A 19,101-nucleotide genomic window follows, 5' to 3' on the forward strand; every position below is an offset into this window, starting at 1 on the left:
TTGAAAACAGCACTCATGCAAACACAGCAGCATCCTGTGCCTCATCCTGTTCCTCTCTCTGGTTGATCAGGATGAAAGCCCGTCAGTGGAAAATATATATAAATACATATATGTATATATATATATATATATATATATATATATATATATAAACAAATATGGATCCCTCCAGTCGCTGGCTATGGACACTCAGTTACGCAGTAGCTGCCCCGGACCACTGGTCTCTCTGTGCCTCACGCACAGACCCGCAGACAGGTGGATCTCTGGTAGCTGGTCCAGACTTATGGCTCCACCAGTTGCCAACCCCCAGGCCCCGCRGTCCCCCCRGTAGCTGGCTGCACCTCCTGGACCCTCTGGGAGCCACTCACAGGCCCTCTGCTCTCGCAGTACCTGGCCCAGATCTACAGCTGCTTCGATACCTGGCTCCCAAGCCATTTATCCTACTCGTCGGCCAGCCTGGCTCGGTGTTTGCTAGCGCTCACACGCTGACGCACGTGCCACACAACACACGCTTCCTCCAGGCTCTCCAGCTGCTGGCACTCTGGGCTCATGGCCCCTGGCCAGGGGCTGGCACATACAGACCCCTCGCTCACCCCGTCTCTCTGGTGGTGGGCGCCCCAGGCACACGGGCCCCTTTGACCCATGGTCCCCCATGCCAGTGGCTGGCACTTAGACCTCCAGACACACATGCACACAGGAGAGAGCCCCACACCCAGGAAAACAAGTAGAAACAGAGTTTAATGAGAAGACAGGACAGGCTGGGGGGGATCAGGCGCAGGGCATGGCCAGACAAGCGTACTGACCAGCAGCCTGGTTACTTGCAACCAGCCCCTTTTAGCCCCTTATCCCTCTATTTTCCCCCTCTTGTTCCTCCCCAACCCACCTTGATTTCTCCCCTTCCCCACCTTTGGTTCCTCCCTGAAACATCCCAAAATAAGTCTTGTGCAATCCCACGATGCTCTTCCCTGCATCCTGTAATGTGTCCTGTGCTGCCTCTGTTCTCCAGGTGGGTTACTGGAGGTCCCCTCCTGCCAGCGTGCCTCTGTGCTCCTCCACGTGCATGGAGACAAACCTTTTATCCCATAACCTAAGAGAGAGCACTCAGCAGCTTTAGGCATTTCAGGACGCAGCTGCTAGTGCTTTAGTTCCAGTATTTTGTTGGTGTCATTTCCAAAGACTTTAATGCTTAACCCACATGTAAAGATCTTTTTAAAGTGGTTTTAGAGAGCTTACGAAGTGTTTCAGGCTATAGAACTTCAGGACGTAAGCAGGATTTTTGTCTTGGGCTCTGTGCAGTTTATGCATTTGATTAAACTGTGAAAATGAAGTTCAAATTCTTTTCATTTGGATTATAAGAGGGGGGATGAGCACAGAGCATTAGCTGTACAGAAGAAGCTTCCACAATTTAGTGAGGTTAAGTTTTTGCAGACATTTATGTCAGAAATAGTGCCAGAGCATGCCAAACATCTGTTTGAAGTATTTTATATGAATTAAACTGTTCCATAAGAAATCTGTGACTTCACTTGTCTTCCRTTCTTAGTTTCGTAGAGTGATGGATCTCTATGAGATGGTTTTCACTTTTTGTTTTCTGGATTTTTTCAAGCATGAGGAAAACAGATTGCACAGATTACACTTTTAAAAGTTCCTCTAAACAAGATGCATACAGACAGTTTCCTTTAACATGTTAGACTTTATATGACCTACAGTAAAGGGAAAGACAAGCTCCTTTACACCCCTGAGCTCATACTCAAAATGTTATACAGTGTTTTCATATTAACAAGTAACAAATGTGCTTTAGAAAATATTAAGCAAAATACTATTAAAAAAAAAAAAGCATTACACAATGAAGGCAAATCAGACATTTAGGCAGGCTGAATCTCAGATCCAATATTGCCACTAGGGAATAGTCTGAAGCAGCCCAGGCTTCAAGCACGTATGAATAGATAAACTTGAGTTGTCCCACAGGAAAGTTGTTTTGCAGCCTTGCTGGCACACACTTTTTGCCTAGAAGGTGTCCCTCAAGCAAGATGTGATTTCAGAGCATGTACCTTGCTTTCAGAACTAATGGACCTGGGGAAGCAGCAGCAGCTCAGCATCTAAGAACCCAAAAGATCTTGCTTGAAGCAAACATATGGCCAAACTCTCATTGCTCTGGAAGATGCAGGCCCAGCTGTATCCTCCAGCCAGCGAGGAGCAAAGTATCATGAGATGCTCTCCACTCACTGGGAGGGGAAAACCTTGGCACCATAGAGYATGAGGAGCACTTTTGGGGCCAGCCAGTCTGAAATCAGGAAGGCACGCAACAGCCTTGCAAGCTGATGGTGTCAGGGCAGAAAGTAGCTGGAGTCAGCACAAGGGAAACGCCTGGAGTTAGGCAGCAGTAACCCTTTACTCGAGAGGACAATGCTTTGGCCCCCAAGCAGCCTAGGGAAGGGACTGTGAGACAGCACTGGGATGTGAAAATCCCCCATGCAGATGTTATAGAATCAAAGCCCAGCCTATGGAGCTTTCCCTGTGGTCTCTAGAGGGGACAGTGCTCCCTGCAAAGGTCTCTTGTTCTGTGTTTCCCCTTACTGCTCTTTCCCACCCCCAAAGCCTCTAATTGCTCCTGGTGAGATGTCCCCAGGATGTCCTGGAGGTGGTCATGTCCTGCCTGGGTGTGACGCTGTCGCTGGGGGAGGAGACCAGCACTGCCCTCACTGCCTGTTTCAAATTGCAGCTGGCCAAGGCCACCTCCTCTAGTGAGTACAGGTGGTGGGTCCAGCATTGCATTTTCCTGAGGCTACTGGACTCAGGTGCTTGCTGGAGGTTGGCTAAATCCTACATGGATCTCCCAAGACTGCTAAAGATCTGCAGAAATCTAGATTTGGTCACCTAACACTCAGCTCTTTCTGTTTCCAGACAAAACATTGAATAAAAAATCCTGTTAGGGAACAGTTGATTCCCTGTTTCCTATTCCACAAATACTACATATGGCCCTGAAATTATTTCTCAAAGACAGCTCAACTTTCAAGCTGCAGATTGTACGTATCAGCGTAGAAATAGTGACTTGACAAAATTCTTTTTCCTGCCTGTAGACAGACCTATTTTTCTGTCTGGCCCTTATTGTTGAACCTTATTTTTAATGGTAGAAGACTTCACATGCATAAACATAAACTGCTTTAGAACTGTTGATAATGTAAAATATCCACAGCACTCTGGAGATTTGGAGAACCCTGCTAGAAAATCTTACGTGCTCTGATTAGAAATTTTATTTAATTTAAAAACTGGAAGGAAGAAAAGCATCAGAAAAAATAAGTTAATGCAACATTGATGTTTCAAATTTGGACAAAAGAGGGTGAATGGAAAATTTATCTTTGCCTTCTTTATAATAATATTTTTTTAAGACTATGACTGTCAGTCATAGTTCTGTCTTTTCCTTCTTGAGGCCAGTTCCAGACCTGTTCTATCTCATTTTGCTCTAAGTAACAGTTCAAAAGTTATGTAATAATCCACTTGAATGGACTACAGTTTCTAAAAGAAGCATAGGCTGGGTTATCTTGTATGATTAATCACAGAAAATTATCAGATAAGAACAAAGTTATCCATTATCCTTTCTGTTTGTTCTTGAAAATTCTCATAGTGAACTGGCACAAGCAGTTATTACACCTCCAAATGACCAGACATGAATAGGCTGAGAAAAAATTAGCGTTTTTCATTAAAATGGCATTGAATAAAATCTTACTACCCTGTAAGCCTCAGAACCCAAGTCAGAGGTGTTTAGAGCCTGTGTATCTAACTGCATACTGGAGTATCCAGGGGCACAGCCAACAGTCCTTACAGTCCAGGCACTGATGCTTCACTGTGAGACAGATTTTCTGAACCCTCCTCAGGAAAGAAGGGTTCAAGAATGGGATCCTCTTCAAGTGCTATATGTTCCAATCTCTGCCCTAGCATTTGTAAGAGAAAGATTAATGGATAATTTCTAAGCATGGCTCATCATTTAATTATTTAATATAGCAGTGATTATTTTTCTCTGTCTCTTTCTAACCACAGGCATATAATTCAGTGAACAGAAATGAATTTATTTTTTCAGCATTACCTATTTGTAATTCTAGTTAACCTTTGCAGTGAATATTGCGCTTCAAGTACCAGCTCTCTTATATTCTTTGTCACTCTCTGCTTCTTTTGGGGTGTCCTTCTGTTGAAATGCTTTTCTGAGTGGCAGAATAAAATCTGCTTGTCCTGGAGACAGGTTAGGAAATGTGGCATCAATATACTTTTGAAAAGCTTGTCTTGTTGCTTGTATTTCAGTTTCCAGGCTGTCCTTCCAAGCTGTCATCTTTTCCAGTTTTTGGATGAGAGTCTTCACCTGGTCTTCTGCTGCTTCCAGAGTAATCATCACTTTTTCCAGCTCTTGATGATGTAGGGTCTCTGCTTCTCTGAGCTGTTTTTCAGTTTCACACTGATTCTTTCTTTGTATGATACCCAGGGCAATATTCATCTCCTGACTTTTTTCTTTCTTTAATTGCTCTATATTCTTATGACATAGTTCCTCAGCTAGAATACCCGCTTCTTTGAGTTGGTCTGAATGCCTTCTGTTTTCAAAAGAAAAAGAAAAACAGATTTGTGGGGAACACCTGTTAGCAAATATTATTAAAAAAAAAATTCAAGTCTATTCAGGTTATTGTAAAAACTTTTCTTATTCAACTACCAATATACATGAAATCAGAACTTGCTGTAAGACCACAGAAATTAAATAGCATAGAAGGCTACCAATGACATAGAAAAAGATAGCTGGGTATCCAGTTGCAAAAGATTTCATTTCTGCATGTTTCTCCATGATGATATTTTAATGATGCTTGCTTCTGAATGAAAAAATGTAATGTAAAGGATTAGTTTTTCACTCTTCATTCAGGCCTCTCTTTGAGCAAGCTATTAAGTACTCACTTAAGTTCAAATAGACTTTGAACAATTCTGCACCAAGTAAAAACGCTGTCTTGAATTGAAATCTAAGTACTGATTTCTGGATTACAGACAAATCTGTAATTTTAAGTTGTACTGAGAACATCTTTGTGTAGCAGGTCATTAATAAAACATATAGTTTATGTTATATAGCCCAAACATTATGGGTATTGTTTACCAGATTTGGCTCAGAGACAAGTAAAGAATGATGTATTAGGCATCCATTAAGGCTACTGAGACAAATAGTTCAATGTAGAGAAGACAATCTCTGCCCTCTGTCACTGTTCTCTCCACTTTGCTGGCAAAGTGTTATTTTTTGCAGAACTCTGCTAACAGGAGAAGCTAAGGAGACCGGCTAAGTTTATGTGGAATGTGATTTATCTCTGTCAGAAAGGGTATGTTTTAATAGTAAAAATGAAGGTAYGTAATGGATCAAAACTGAAGTGTGACTCTGTTCAGAAAAAAAAACAAACAATCAGGAACATTCCTGAAGAATCAATCTTTTCATTGTGACACTACAGTCTTATTTTGCTAGCTGTACTGTCAAAAATAAAATGTGTTCTACTCTTAAGGAAGAAGGGTGTGTGATTTTTATGAAATCAAAGCTGTTTAATTAACAAAGCTTTATATAACTAGATTCTCCCCCATCCTCCAGTTCTCCATATAAACACATTTCTTTAGGTTTTGCATAAATGTCACGAAGGGCACAATAAGCTCATGAGATCTTTATTTCTGAATACAGTAAATCAGCCATAAAAAATAAAACTTTTGGATCCTTGGTTAGATTTGTGATATTGGCATTTAGGAACAAAATATGTTTTACTTCTACATGTGGAGTCAGTGAGAGAGGGAGCCTGGAACTCTTGCTGATCACTTTATATTTCAAAAACCAGTTTTTCTAAAGAGTCTATCCATCTTTTCCTAGAAGACCAGCCCCTGATCAATGCTGCTGTGCAAGTCTGGTGGTTTTCATTAGCACAATATGTTTACAAGCCAAGTCATAGGAAACATTCAGAGCACCTTTGCTGCCTGGCTGTTTCGTTCAGTGGCGCTTCCCTCTCCTGCCTCCTGGCTTCAGCTATGGCTTGCACCTTCTTGTGGGCACACTCCAGGAGGGCACGCTGAAGCCTGTGAGCCATGCGCTGCTCTACAGCTTCAACTTCTCTCTTCTGCTCATCCGCCATGGACTGCTGCATCTCTGTCTTTGCCTTCCTCACTGCTTCCTTGAGCAGTGTTAAAAGTAGATGTAAAGAGCGGTAACAACTTACTCTTCAGTTGTCTTTAAACAATCCCTGGCAAAGGCCAGCAGAACAATAGACTTCAACAATATATTAAGGGCAATTACAGTGTCTTATTTTAGGGTCTTAGATTAAGAGTGGCCAGAACATAGTCAGCAGCTCAGTATCGTAACATAACAGAGGTGACTGATGTCATCAACTGGGAATTTTGTATGGGGATATCCACAGTAATTAACACACTGTCCTTTGTATGTTCCAAATAAAATTTTAAAACTATTTTTAAAATGCCTGTAAGAACTCTAGTATCTTTGTGATTGCATGATGCCAGTTCTGGTAGTGAAAACAGCAATTTTAGTACCATGCTTTCCCCAAGCTTCTTAGTTGCATCCTTTCTGCTTCCACATGGTCCTCCACACCACTAATCCCATTAAATGACTGCATAAGGCCTTTGTGCATAGGCCTTGCTTTGCATTACTTGAGGCTTTTCTGCATCTTTGGTGTCCAGCAGACAAGACACTAACCTCCCTGCTCTGACCTTAAAAACAGCATTGCACATCATCCATGTTTTCTACACAGGCACAAAAAGTTCCCTGATATAGTTGCACCTTTCTCCTCACAGGTTCCAATGCTTGGTGACATGGTTTTAGAGTGAGATGGATAAGAGAACATGTCCTTAATATGTTTGTCAGCAAGATATTGATAGGGTTTGTAAGCGAAGATGTGACAACACTAATCTTAAGTGGTCTGGATGGACATATACATCTGTGGGTTATCAGAAAACTCAGTATATCACAGTATACCTCTGTTCCCATTGTAGGCCATGTCAAATCCATGCAAAGCCTTATCTTCCAGCAAAGCAATCCAACCCTCTTAGCTTGCTGCCCAGTGATCTAGGCTACTTTGCCACTATTCACGGTTCTTTCCAAGACCCGTGCCAAGCACATCTTCCATGGAAGTGGCAAGATTTTATTGGGAAAGCTCCAGCTGCTTAGATCTTTGTGGGTTTTCTCATACAGGACAAGCAGAGTTACATGAGGTCTGCTGTAAATCTTTTGTATACCCACCAACAAGCCCTGTATTCTGAAGTTCTGTAGATACTGGTAGTTTGCTTAAAGCTGACAAGTGGAGTGGCAAAAAATAGGAGCTGCCTACCAGAAGGTGAAAACCCTTTGACCATTAGTAGTGGTGGAACAGCCACATCAGCATTGCTGCAAAAAGCCATTCCTGAGGCTATCTGCTGAAAGCACTTGTCTCTGATCTAGCCTACAAGTGAAAACACTTTAATCACTTGCTCAGTGATTAAACTACAAGCAGTTAGCTCACTGTTAGCAAATTTCTTAAATGAACTTCAAGAAACACAAACTGCCAAACCTGAAACATCTTGTAACTACTTTAGTTATATCTGCTTTTTCTTTTGTTTCAGCTGCTGAATTTCRTATCTGTTCTTTTGTCCTCAGTTACTAGAGCTAATTTGATCTGTATAAATAGTGTGTGTCTAAATCCTGAGCAGTGAGGTCTACAGAAATATATAACAGGCTTATGGCAAGTAATCCAATGGTTAAACAAGAGGAATTATGTTCTACCAACTATCCTCGGCAGATGCTATGACAGCAAAAGACAGAGCTTTCTTGGAAAACAGCTCCATATAATGGAATGGACTCTGCCAGAAACTTAAGACGACTGTAAACCTCACTGCTTTTTCTCTTGAAATGCCAAGCACATTGCTTTGACTGTTTGGCAGTATAAACAGATAGCTATTTAGGAACTTGTATAAAATAAAATTCCAAAGCAAAACACTCCAGCAATTCTCTGTGTGCACTTCAAACTCTGGTGGGAGGCTGCAAGACTAAAGATGACAGGTGTTAGACGTACTGCTTAATGCCTGACTGAAGACTGCTCAGATGCTGTAGTGCTAAAAAAACCTGTGAAATAGTGCAGAAAGCAAGAAGGTTCAGTTCCAGAATGCAGTTACCTTCCTTTCTCTTTGTATGTGTCTTTGAGTCTTTTCTCAGATATTCAAACAGCCATGTAAAGCATGTGCTGAGTATACATAGAAATAAAAAGATAAAGTTGATGTGCTTAATTTAGAAATATGTGTATGTTGGCATTTTTCCTTCAACTCCATCCCATTCAGGCTTCAGGTTCCACAAATCAGTTAAACATCTGCCTAGCTTTGATGTACATGAAACTTGAGAACAAATTTAAAGTTAAGCCCATATATTTAACTGTCCTTAAGAAATGCACTTAATCAGGTTAAGTGGCTGGCTGAATTAAGGCTTTACGGTGAATTTTCCAAAATGTAACCAAATTTCATTCAATAAGAAAATGTGAAACATTCTGAAAGCGAATTAGAAAACTAGGTAGATCAAGGTCACATCCTATCTGGCACAAGGAAAAAACCCACTGGTGTAAATTTTTCAGGCCATCTGCTTCACCTGATACTAGAGTTCAAATCCCAGATGAATGAAGAACATGGTTATGTGCAAACATAAAAAAATATATATTTTTAAAGATGACAATCTGGATTGTTGAAAAGATAATTCTGTCATGCTGGCTATTTCCACAGTAATGAGAGCAAACTAATTCATACCCTTAATTCCTTTCCATGTTTTTGTTTAAGGTCTTGAACAAATGCATTGTGGTTAGCTGCTGCCTCTTTAAGAGCTTTCTCCACTGCATCTTCTGTGTGCGTATCGGCCTTTAAAACAAGTAATTATTTGAATATAGTTGCTAACATTCTACTAACATACTATTAAGATGAAGCAAAGGTTATGTATCCAATAGTTCTTCTGTTTTCCATTTAAAAATCAGAGCAAGTTAAATTTAAATGCAGAGGACCAAATGCTTTTTGGCCCATTTGACAATATTATTACAGTGATTCCTGTTAAAATGTAAAATGTGGTCACACAATAGCACTGAGCTGCCACAGTTGTAACCACTGTTTGTATACGTAATATAAAGGGCAGTTTCAGAATCTTACAGAGCACTGTGTGGAACAGCTTTACCAGCTGTTAACTTTTGTGTGCTTTAGAGGCCATTTTCTGAACAGATATAAAATTTGTTATTAATTCAAAGTATGCTTTGTTGATATCAGAAACTGGGGAAATCTGTGCACATACAAATCTATGAATAAAGGATAAGCTGAAATTAATAGCAGCTCCATAGCAATAACCTCAAAGTTCTTTATCCCCTCTTTATGCTACAATGAATATTCCAAAGAATCATCATCATTTAAATGACAGTAGTGTAATTTAATTTACCTGTGACCAAAGTTCAGCTTTCATTTTTTCAATACGCTCTTGTATCTCTGCTTCCTTCTTATTATGTAGTTCTTGTTGAATGCTTGCTCCAATCTCCGTACAATCAACATAAATGGATCATGCACAGCAAACAACTAGAATGCAGAAAATTGTAACAGTCTCCTGACTCCTTTGCTTAGTTCCATCGCTAAATTAAAAACCAAAAAGCTAAACAAGTATGCATCCTTACTTTACTTATATTTACATATAGGTACACATAAATATTATTGCTTATGCAGTTCCATAAATGTAATGGTACATGTCAGGCTTTAAAAAAGGGCCCTATCCATGGAGTTAGGGTGGGATCCATGGAAAGACTCAGGTGTCTGGTACAGRACTTAAGAGTAATTAAATTCTCTTCTGTAAGGTGCAAATTTGAACCTTCAAAGCTGAAGAAGGTACTGAACCCAGGTCTCTCACCTTCTGGGCAAGGTTGAAAAATAGGGCATTATGGGTGTCACTCCCGACTCCTCATCCCCTTGGTCATCCACACTGCACAAGCAATAGGCCACTTCTGAGCTTTCTTGGGAATGATTTGTCCAGTTCTGCCTGTGACTGCACCCCACTGCAGCTCTGGGAATACTTTGCTCCCCTTAAGACGCTATGGGTGAGAGAGGGCCACCTTTGGCTCCCTGGGCCCTACAGCCTTCCAAGGCTTTCAGCAAGGTCTCTTGCCCCAAGATACCCCTAGATGCTTTCATGCCACTTTTGGGGCACACAACAAATATTCTCAGGTGGCTAAGGCAGAATATAATAGGTATTTGGAGGAGAACATACACATAAAAAACAGTTCCCTGGTCTCTGGCCTGCTGTGGACTGTCTGGGGCCCAAGAAAGGCCCAGGCCGGCATGACAGGAGTGCAGCTATTCCCTTCCAAAAAGAGGGGCCGAAGCAGTGTGGCAGTGAGCCATGCCGTGCCATGGGGCCTCGGCCAGGGGTTGCTCCCTGGAGCAGATGCCATTAGCAATGTGGATGCAGTTGAAAAAAAATCCTGGTGGCACCATCTCTTCCTGTGGAAATGCTGTGAAAGTAAATAGATTGCCCTGCTGAGGTGTTTGAATGGCCTTCGCACCAGGGGTGGCCCAGAAGAGGAGAAGCCACTGCAGAGAGACGTGGACAGAGATACCTTTCTACAGCTTAAAAACCCCACAAAAGAGTGGAATTTCAGATCTTTCCCCTTACCTTTCCTACCCAGTGGCTTCCTGCCTAGCCTGAGCACTGCTTCAGATCCTTAATTATTCCCTGTAGGACTGAGGAGTCATGTATTCTCACTCTGTGTTATTAGAAAAATGCAAAAGGAATACAACCACAAGAGAACTAACTTGAAATAGCAACTGGAGGATTAAGTCCCATTCTTTCACTCCAGGCTTCTTCCTACTCCACATAGGAGGACAAAGTCCTTTCATGGAGCTAACCTGAATGAAGTACCTGGGAAGGGATAGCAGGATGAGACAAAGGGGTGAACTGATTTAAATAAGCAAAATAAACAGAAGTCCACTGTGCATAAATCTTAACCACAAACATTTTGTGCCCTGATTGAGTAAGCTTGTCCCCAGTCCATTATATTAAGTAAAGAGAAAATAATTTAAAGGGAGGCTTTCTAAGGCCTTCTGAATGTGTTTTACATTGTTTATATCAACAAAGTCCTGAGGCCTTGTGTTATGAGATGCACACAGCATTCATCCTGTTACTGTGCTTTCAATAGCCTTGATATTGTTTAAAATAGGAACCAAACACACCCCTCTTGCAGTGAGCATTAATTAAAATGCACAGTGCGATTTCAACAGAACTTCATACTGCTGATCAGCAACCTCTATGATAATTAGGCATAGCATATAAAATTACTTCATACTCTAGCTAGATCCTCAAACATATGAATGCTACCATATGTTTTCCTTCATCATTTAAGTTACAACTGTGGTATACTAGAAAAAACAAACCTCAGCTTTGCAGAGTGTTTATATCAGTATGTCAAATCACTCTTCAGAGCAGTTTGTCAGCTGTTTGTTTAGCCTTTTCCCACAATGATGGTACTAACTATGTTTAATTTTTTTTTTTTAAAGTTATGCTCAACACAGCTGTAACACAGAGACTTGAGATGGTAACTGTGCTTAAACTAACATAGAAAGAAAAACTTACTTTCTTGATATCAAGGCTCCTGATACCAAAGGAAAACTCTGTTGACTTAAATAGATTTGTACCAGGCCCTGACAGAATTTCAAGATAAGGTCACTGGCCAGGATCAGATAGGAGAGGGTAGGATCCAGGATGAAGTATCCCAGCTGGGTCCTGCTGCAGGATGAGGGGATGATGCTCATAAATTTTAGTCCAGTCTAGTTCTTGGCAATCTACATGAGCCTTAGAAAACATTTGCTAATGTTCTTAAGGCTAATTCTCTTTTGTGCTTCAGCACATGCAAATCTGAATGCCTTCATGTGCCGTAGGATAGCTGGCCCTGTTCCCCCACTGAATGTGCAGGATTTGTTAATATTCAGAAGGCAAGTGCAGTTCTTTCTTACCAAAATGTGAATGCTTTCATGACCCTCAAAAACAAAGGGATATAGCAGCCTTTTGAGTATTCCTAAATCTCAATTTGCAAGGAAAGGATTTCAGAAACTTACCTAGTATATCCTGATGAGTGTAATACCATATTTTGAAAGGCTTATACTCCCGAATCCGATCAAAAGTAGCAGGGGAAGGTGGTGGTGATATTATTTTTGAACAGAAAGCACAGCAAACAAAGGAGTCGAAATCTGGATTTCTAATCATTGTGGTATTCTAGTCTTTTTCTGTAACACAGTTACTAAAATGTCAGAGCTATATTCTGGATAGACCTCTTGCTTGCAGGCAAACTGCTTATTGTTGCTACAGAAAACATGCAAGCCAGTGCAGAGAGAAAAATCATTAATCATTTTTTACCATGTTATCTAAAACGTTTGCCTTTGGATTAAGATTCACACATGCTGACAGCTCAGTCACATGCTGTAGGCAGATGATGAGGGAGGTTTGTATAAACTGACCCCTTTCAGCYTTAGTACAACTTCCTACATGGCAACTGTTACTAGGCAGGACTAGCTTTGCTCACAAAGAACTTTCAACGATAATAGAGGTAAGCAGCATCGCAGCAGGCTTTGGGCTTTTATTGCATTTTTTTGCTGAATGTCAATAATTCCTATTCAAGGCATGTAGTCGATGGAGATTTTAAGTACAGGGCAATAGCTACTGTTTCAGATATTTGAATCACAGCATTTTGTTGCTGTTGTTGGTAAAGACGTGTATGCCAGCACAGATAATGAGGAATTGGCAAAAAACTGAAAAAAGTCCCTGCCCAGGAAATCATTTTGACTTACAGTTTCTGTCAAGCCAGCTATCATCCATCATAAGCATTTATTACTATATTGAAAATGAAATTGAGAGAAACAGGATAAAATAAATTGTATTGGTGTTGTTTGCTTATCCTCTGTATGCATAAGGGGAGCTCTGCTTCCAGAGTCCAATGAACAAGTTTTGTTATTGACATAGTTTTGTTTGGGTGGGGATTTCTGCTTTAATCTCAATACACGGTTTTTATGTATATAAAATCAGGTACTTAAAAGTACAAATTCCAGTATTAGTACTTGTGTCCATTAATTTACTACATTCTTCTCTGCATTTGTACTTGTATTATATTTGAGAATAATCTTTTTATAGATAATTTCTGTAGTATTAAAAGAGCTACCTGTGCAGCAGTTCCCACAAATAAATATGGAGAATCTTAAAAATAAGAACAAGTGTAAACATTCACTCTTCCTTCAGTCAGGACTGTTCTGGATTAGCCTGGTCAATGAGACATTACTCTATTCAACGGATAACAGGTCCCATCTCAGACACCTTTTTTATGAAGTCCCATTGGTATGTGCATCACCTAGACTCTGCCCAGATTAGTTCTAGACCTTTCTCCTTCCCTTCCCCTTTTTTTCCCAGTAACTTCCAGATCCATATTCACTTCACAAAACAAAACTCAACATTTAAAAACCCAAACCCCACAGTATTCCCAAATATGTGAAAATGACTGATTGGGCTTGCTCATTTTGAAGCATCTGCTTGTATCAGGATCAATGCATTTATTAAAAGAACTCCATGAAAAACAGGTTAAAATACCTGCATGTAGCACTGTTTTTGGCATCATTTAGTCAAGTCCATGCAAACATAGAAGTTAATGCATTTTAATAAACTGAAGAATATGGAGCTAAAATCCTGCATAACCCTTTTTAAAAGAAAAGATTAATTCTGAAGATCCTTCATATCCTATGAAACAAAATATATCCTATAGGATAAACAGAGCATCTGATGATTGTGAGTATTTTATTAATTAACCTGAGAATTCTTTCACCTTTCCAAAGGCAGTCTCTTGCAAGCTTTTAGATTTGCCCCAAGACCTTGCTGTTGTGAGGCACCTAGGCTCACAGAGGGGAATATGCTTTAAAGGCTGTGAAGATGCTACTATTTGATATAGCTCCATCAAAGCTCACTTCCCTTCTCAAGGGGAAGGTGGCCAAACCAAAGCCCAGCTGAATTTTGGGTACAGGTAATTATAAAACATGGACAGGAAGAAAATCACAGGTTCAAAACACAGGATTTAGAGGGACATGCAGAGAAATCCCATTGAGCAATTACTGTCCCTTAAGGCAGTCATTCCAAAGCCACCTTTTTCATCCTCTTGATAACAAAAACCCAAACAATTCCTAGAGCTGCAGAGCAGATGCCCTTCACACGTTCTTCCTTCTTGGGCTTGACAGAAAGCCACCGTGGCCAGAAGCAGGTTAATAAAGAGGTTGTTCAACTTCTTGGGGGCATTTAATGGAGGTGTAAATATGAGGAGGTGAACAGAAAAATGCAACTAGAATGTTGCAGGGTCTTTGGTGGAAAAAAGAGCACAGCCTGGTATGCGCCCTCTCACCACGTGTTTTGGAGTTTGGCTGTTGGGGTACCGTCTAGGAAATGGTGGACACACAGAAACAGCTGGAAATGCTCACTCATAGGATAAGGCCCCAGTGCTGGAACAGGAAAGTACCCACCTGCATGGTTTGCTCAAGGCAAAGTGAAGCCGGAAGGCTCAAGTGCGGACCACCTCATGCCCTAAGTAAATGCCACAACATCCAATTGCCCCCTGCCATGCCCACAGCCAAGGGGTCACCTCCAACCCACGTGCAGAGACTGAGCTTGCTCATTTTGATGAATTCTTTTCCCTCTGTGTCCCTAAGAACCTGATGATTTTAGACTTTCCATCTTTAATTTATTTTGAGTTCAGTGACTTATAATAAATTAATGTTATATAATGTACTTCGCAATATAGAGAAATGTAGTTTTTGAAATGCAACTTAGAAACAAAATGTTACACGAGCACAGGAATTAACAACGCTTGACTTCTTACGAATTTGAGTTTCCTCCTACTTATACCTTTTCTCTTTCAAAATCCCAGATTTTTTTGCTTAGCCCTCATGGCACTATCCATTACACCCCAGAACTTTCACAGAATCACAGAATGGTTGAGGTTGGAAGGGAGCTCTGGAGATCATCTAGTCCAATCCCCCTGCTCAAGCAGGGTCATCTAGAGCACATTGGACAGGATCATGTCCAGGCAGGTTTTGAGTATTTCCAGAGAAGGATACGTCACAACCTCTCTGGGCAACCTGTTCCAGTGCTCTGTCACCTTCACAGTGAAGAAGTTTTTCCTCATATTCAGACAGAAAATGCCCCTAGGCTGCAGCACTCTGTAATAACACCAGGGTCCCATACTTTTTATTCTCTGGTATACCCACCCCCTCCCCAGCACTCTATTTTTTGTCCTGCTGACCAGACACAAACACCATGCAAGTGCTGGCTAACCTGGAGTTATACACGCTGATTGGCAAGCTGATACCAGTATGTTCACTGGTCTGCCCTCTGATGCCAAAAAGGACAGGCAATGACTGAGTTCTTCCTGACTTTTTCTTGGCAGGAGCACTTATTTAACTTTTTCTCCTCTATCTGGCTATTTATTTTTTAACAAAACTTCTTCGGATGTATTCTTGTTTGAAATTTTTCAAATTCAACTGAAGTTAAATAAAAGGTTCACACATTTTGATGAGAGCTGAGACAACTGATAAATACATGGATAAAGTAATTACACAAGTCTCATTTCCTCAGGAAGTCAGGGAAAAAGTAGTTTAAAAGAGTAAGAAAGGATGTCCARTAATAGTAAGGAATAATCCAAGGATCATTTTGGTCTGTATTTTACAATTTCCTTCATTAAATAAAATCCTTCAGCAACTCCTTTATCAGATCTAACATTATCTTAAAAAATATTTTACTTGCAAAATTGTAATTGTCAACTTTCAACAGAACAAGAGATCAACTTTATCTTTTCACAGACCATGTAATACACCTGTAAAAAAAATAAAAGACAAACCCTCATTTTCATCTTAATCAGAGGAATGAGTTGAACTATCATATACATTTCTATGGGCATTTACCAGTCTAGTCTGCACATCAGAGTCAATTGTGTCTCTTCTGACATGCTGTGAAGATCCCAGGCAACGATTCTTAAAATCACTTTACTGTTTGTATATATCTTAATTACAATTTATTTTTATAGGCATGAAATTTATACTGGGACTTAAATTGGATTAAATGGCAAGAGAGACATCCATTATTTCAATGGACAAAGAAAAAAATAGTAGTTGCCTTGAAAAACTCTGTGATTGATTTGCAGATTTCCTTCCTTCCTTCTTCAGTCCCACTTGGAAGTTTTCCTCCGCATATATCTGGACCCTTCACTGTCAATTGCTTCATAGAGGTCCTTTTTATTCTCTACTGTTGCATGCAAATAACCAAGGTAGGCCACACAGAGGGTAATTCCTACAAGCCCAAATGCCATCACAGGTTTGTTCTGTCAAAAAAAAAAAAGATTAGTATGCATTTGTACTCAAAACTTTTTCTCCTTCATCACAAACATTTTATTTTTCAGTCATAGATTAGAAAGTGAACAGTAGTCTATTTTGACATTTGAAAAAATCATCATTGCCTTTTTTGTAGACTGATCCAAATGACTTTGATAAGCAGCAAGAAGGGAGACCTGACTTTGTGATAGCAAAAGGAGTTCCCTCTGAAAAGGAGGGCTCTCCTTTTCTGGAGACAGAACATCATATGGCCCAGCGTGCTGTCCTTTGCTGGTCACAAATGCTGTTTGAGCATGAATGAACTGGCCAAAATCAATTACTACAGGTAGCTGTTACAAACTTCTAACAAAATTCATCTGCATGTACTACTGGGACAATGCACTACGCTCCTGCCAAGTAACTTTATTTCTCTGAAACAGATCATGTATTGTTGTCACAAAGTCTACTTTTATTATATACACAGAATTTGATCCAGTCTTGCTGATGCCACTGAGTTCTGTAGGTGTAAATAAAACCAGAGTATCACCAATTTAATTATAAAAGCAAATATTGTAACAAAGAATATTGGCTGATATGTTTAAATCACACTGCTATCCTATATAAAAGTCTATTTAAAGTACTCTGTCATGTCACTCTCCTTCATCACAATTTTTAAAAAACTCTGCATCAGAAATAGTAGGCAAATATTGCCTCAATATTTTTCTATTAACTTTTTGCTTTTTGAGTTACCACCTTATGAATGTTAACAGACTATTGGTGCCAGAGCTAACAATACTGGTGGGTTTTCTAACAGCATGGAATCAGGTGCCTCAGTTCAATGAAACGTGCTGAATAACTTATACTACCTGCTATCAAGCAAGATGAAACTGTTTTTTAACAGCTATTAAATTAACTCATTTAATAAACAAGACAAYAGTTGTACATACATGCATATATAAAGAGAGACAGACAGACAGATAGTCAGACAGAGACAGAGCATGAGCGAGCAAGCACGCTGCAGTTCTGTAAAGGATACAAGGAAGTACACCAAAATTTTTAAGGATTCCTAAAACTTTGGGTATATTAAAGAGAGAGGGACAGAGAGAAAAAGAAAACTCTCCAAAATATTTAAAAGCTGCCAAAAAATGCCATTCTTTATTATTAAGAACATGCATTTTAGAATTTGTTCCCTTTTAAATATTTAAGAGGACTGCCATTACTCAGCCTGTCAAATCAGAAGGATAATATGCCTGTAAGCAGTCTTTCTGAAAGTAATTCAATTAGATACAAAAGAATCAGACAATATAATGGTGGAATAAAAATTGGGTATAAACAATATAATGTTCTGGGCACTTAACAATCAGACTGGAAAAAAACAAAAATATTTTTAGTTACACTGCTGGGTGGTTTGCATAACAGGAGATGGTTATATAATGCACGCTGAATTGTGATTATTACTTTAAAGCAACCRTGTCTCTCTAAGCATATTTAGCTGCTCTTGAATGAGCCTCTTACAGGTTTAATGAAAAGCTCTGGGTTCACAGCTCGGAAGAGTGTGGTTGTTCGAACACCCCTCAATCCTGGAATTCTCTCTTTGGGTGTTTCATTTTCATTCGGAGGTTTGGTGGAAGACATTTTAATTAATTCTGAATACTTCCTAAAAACAAAATGAAAAATAGAGGTCATTTTCTTAAAACAAACAAACTACATTCAGTGAATCTGAGTTGACTCAGCTTTTGTTCTTCCAGCATGAATTTGTGTATATAATAACTATTGCCTTTGGTGTTATCTAACTTTTCCACTTTAAGCACACTGGTTTTCAAATCTTTTCAATTTTGTGCATCCTAAAATGAACCTTTGGAGATGAAGATCTTTATTGAGCAAATGTAAGCCTACTGATCATGGGCTTGTTCTTCTTACTTGAATTTGGCTGATGCTTAAGCTGTCTGTGGACCTAACAGCAGTCTACACTGCTGAGCAAACAATGCCACAAGAAATGTACCGGAGCACATTCTTATTTTTTTTAATCTCAGATGTGACAGGGCAGCCCATGCCTCATGGTAGTGTGGTCATTGCCCCCATAGTTGTCCCAAACGTCAATCTCATTTTCACACAAAAAGAGCACATCACACAAAAGAGATGCCCACACAAACGAGATGCCACCTGAACAAATGTGAACAAACCAAGTCTTTCGTTAACCGTGCTTACTGGGGTGCAGATGAGAAAGAGGGCCCTGCTGCACAAGGCCCTAGGCACAGCAGGGAGGTCAGGTCAGCACCAGGGTCAGTCAAAGGACGACACGGGCACACGGCACTTCAGGCTTAGGGCAGCCTGCCACCACACATGAAGCGTAAATGCCCAGCAGTTCAGCCTGACTCCCTTGTCCTGCCCTTAAGCAGCAACAAGCTTGAGGGAAAACAGGAAAGGGCAGAAACCCTCCACCTGAGCAGGGGGCTGTAGCGCTGGGGGGCTCCCTGTGGGCTGCCGCTGCCCTCCAGGCGCCACTCGTGGCTTTACATTTGGGAGGAGGGGGGCAGTTTCGCAGGGAACAAGCTTGGCCCGGTGCGGAAGGCCCGAACGAGGCGTAACGCGCAAGACCCGCGAAGAGCCACCAACGGCTGCGCGGGCGGGGGGCGGGGAACCGTTAACGCGCCACCGCCCCACGCCCCGCCCCGCTCCGCCCCGCTCCCCGGGCGCCCTCTTCCCCGCTCCCCCGCCGCC

General features: G+C 40.7%; 2 protein-coding genes across 2 annotated transcripts; both read right to left on the reverse strand.

Annotated features, from left to right (window-relative positions):
• Positions 1 to 1,512: 1,512 nt before the first annotated feature.
• CUNH6orf163 (chromosome unknown C6orf163 homolog) lies at positions 1,513 to 12,264 on the reverse strand. Its single transcript, XM_026062701.1, has 6 exons — positions 12,103 to 12,264; positions 11,293 to 11,294; positions 9,443 to 9,535; positions 8,773 to 8,880; positions 5,965 to 6,167; positions 1,513 to 4,577 (listed from the first exon to the last, which is right to left on the reverse strand). The coding sequence occupies exons 1-6, from the start codon at positions 12,248 to 12,250 to the stop codon at positions 4,124 to 4,126; spliced, it is 1,008 nt and encodes a 335-aa protein (XP_025918486.1). The 5' UTR covers positions 12,251 to 12,264; the 3' UTR covers positions 1,513 to 4,123.
• Positions 12,265 to 15,711: 3,447 nt separating this feature from the next.
• Positions 15,712 to 18,753, reverse strand: SMIM8 (small integral membrane protein 8). The gene is made up of 3 exons (XM_026062640.1): positions 18,589 to 18,753; positions 17,896 to 18,037; positions 15,712 to 16,391 (listed from the first exon to the last, which is right to left on the reverse strand). The coding sequence occupies exons 2-3, from the start codon at positions 18,013 to 18,015 to the stop codon at positions 16,233 to 16,235; spliced, it is 279 nt and encodes a 92-aa protein (XP_025918425.1). The 5' UTR covers positions 18,016 to 18,037; positions 18,589 to 18,753; the 3' UTR covers positions 15,712 to 16,232.
• Between the last annotated feature and the right edge of the window lie 348 nt (positions 18,754 to 19,101).

Source organism: Apteryx rowi, unplaced genomic scaffold, assembly GCF_003343035.1.
Source record: "Apteryx rowi isolate R43461 unplaced genomic scaffold, aptRow1 scaffold_191, whole genome shotgun sequence".
NCBI classification, from domain to species: Eukaryota; Metazoa; Chordata; class Aves; order Apterygiformes; family Apterygidae; genus Apteryx; species Apteryx rowi.

Coding starts and splice junctions, on each gene's coding strand:
- CUNH6orf163 (XM_026062701.1), bottom strand. CDS start 12,250: ATGATTAGAAATCCAGATTTCGACTCCTTTGTTTGCTGTGCTTTCTGT. Junction 6,168..8,772: donor AACATGGAAAGGAATTAAGG/GTATGAATTAGT, acceptor ACACTGCTCAAG/GAAGCAGTGAGGAAGGCAAA. Junction 4,578..5,964: donor GAAACAGCCAGGCAGCAAAG/GTGCTCTGAATG, acceptor TTTTGAAAACAG/AAGGCATTCAGACCAACTCA.
- SMIM8 (XM_026062640.1), bottom strand. CDS start 18,015: ATGTCTTCCACCAAACCTCCGAATGAAAATGAAACACCCAAAGAGAGA. Junction 16,392..17,895: donor CAGAGCTTTTCATTAAACCT/GTAAGAGGCTCA, acceptor TTTTTTTGACAG/AACAAACCTGTGATGGCATT.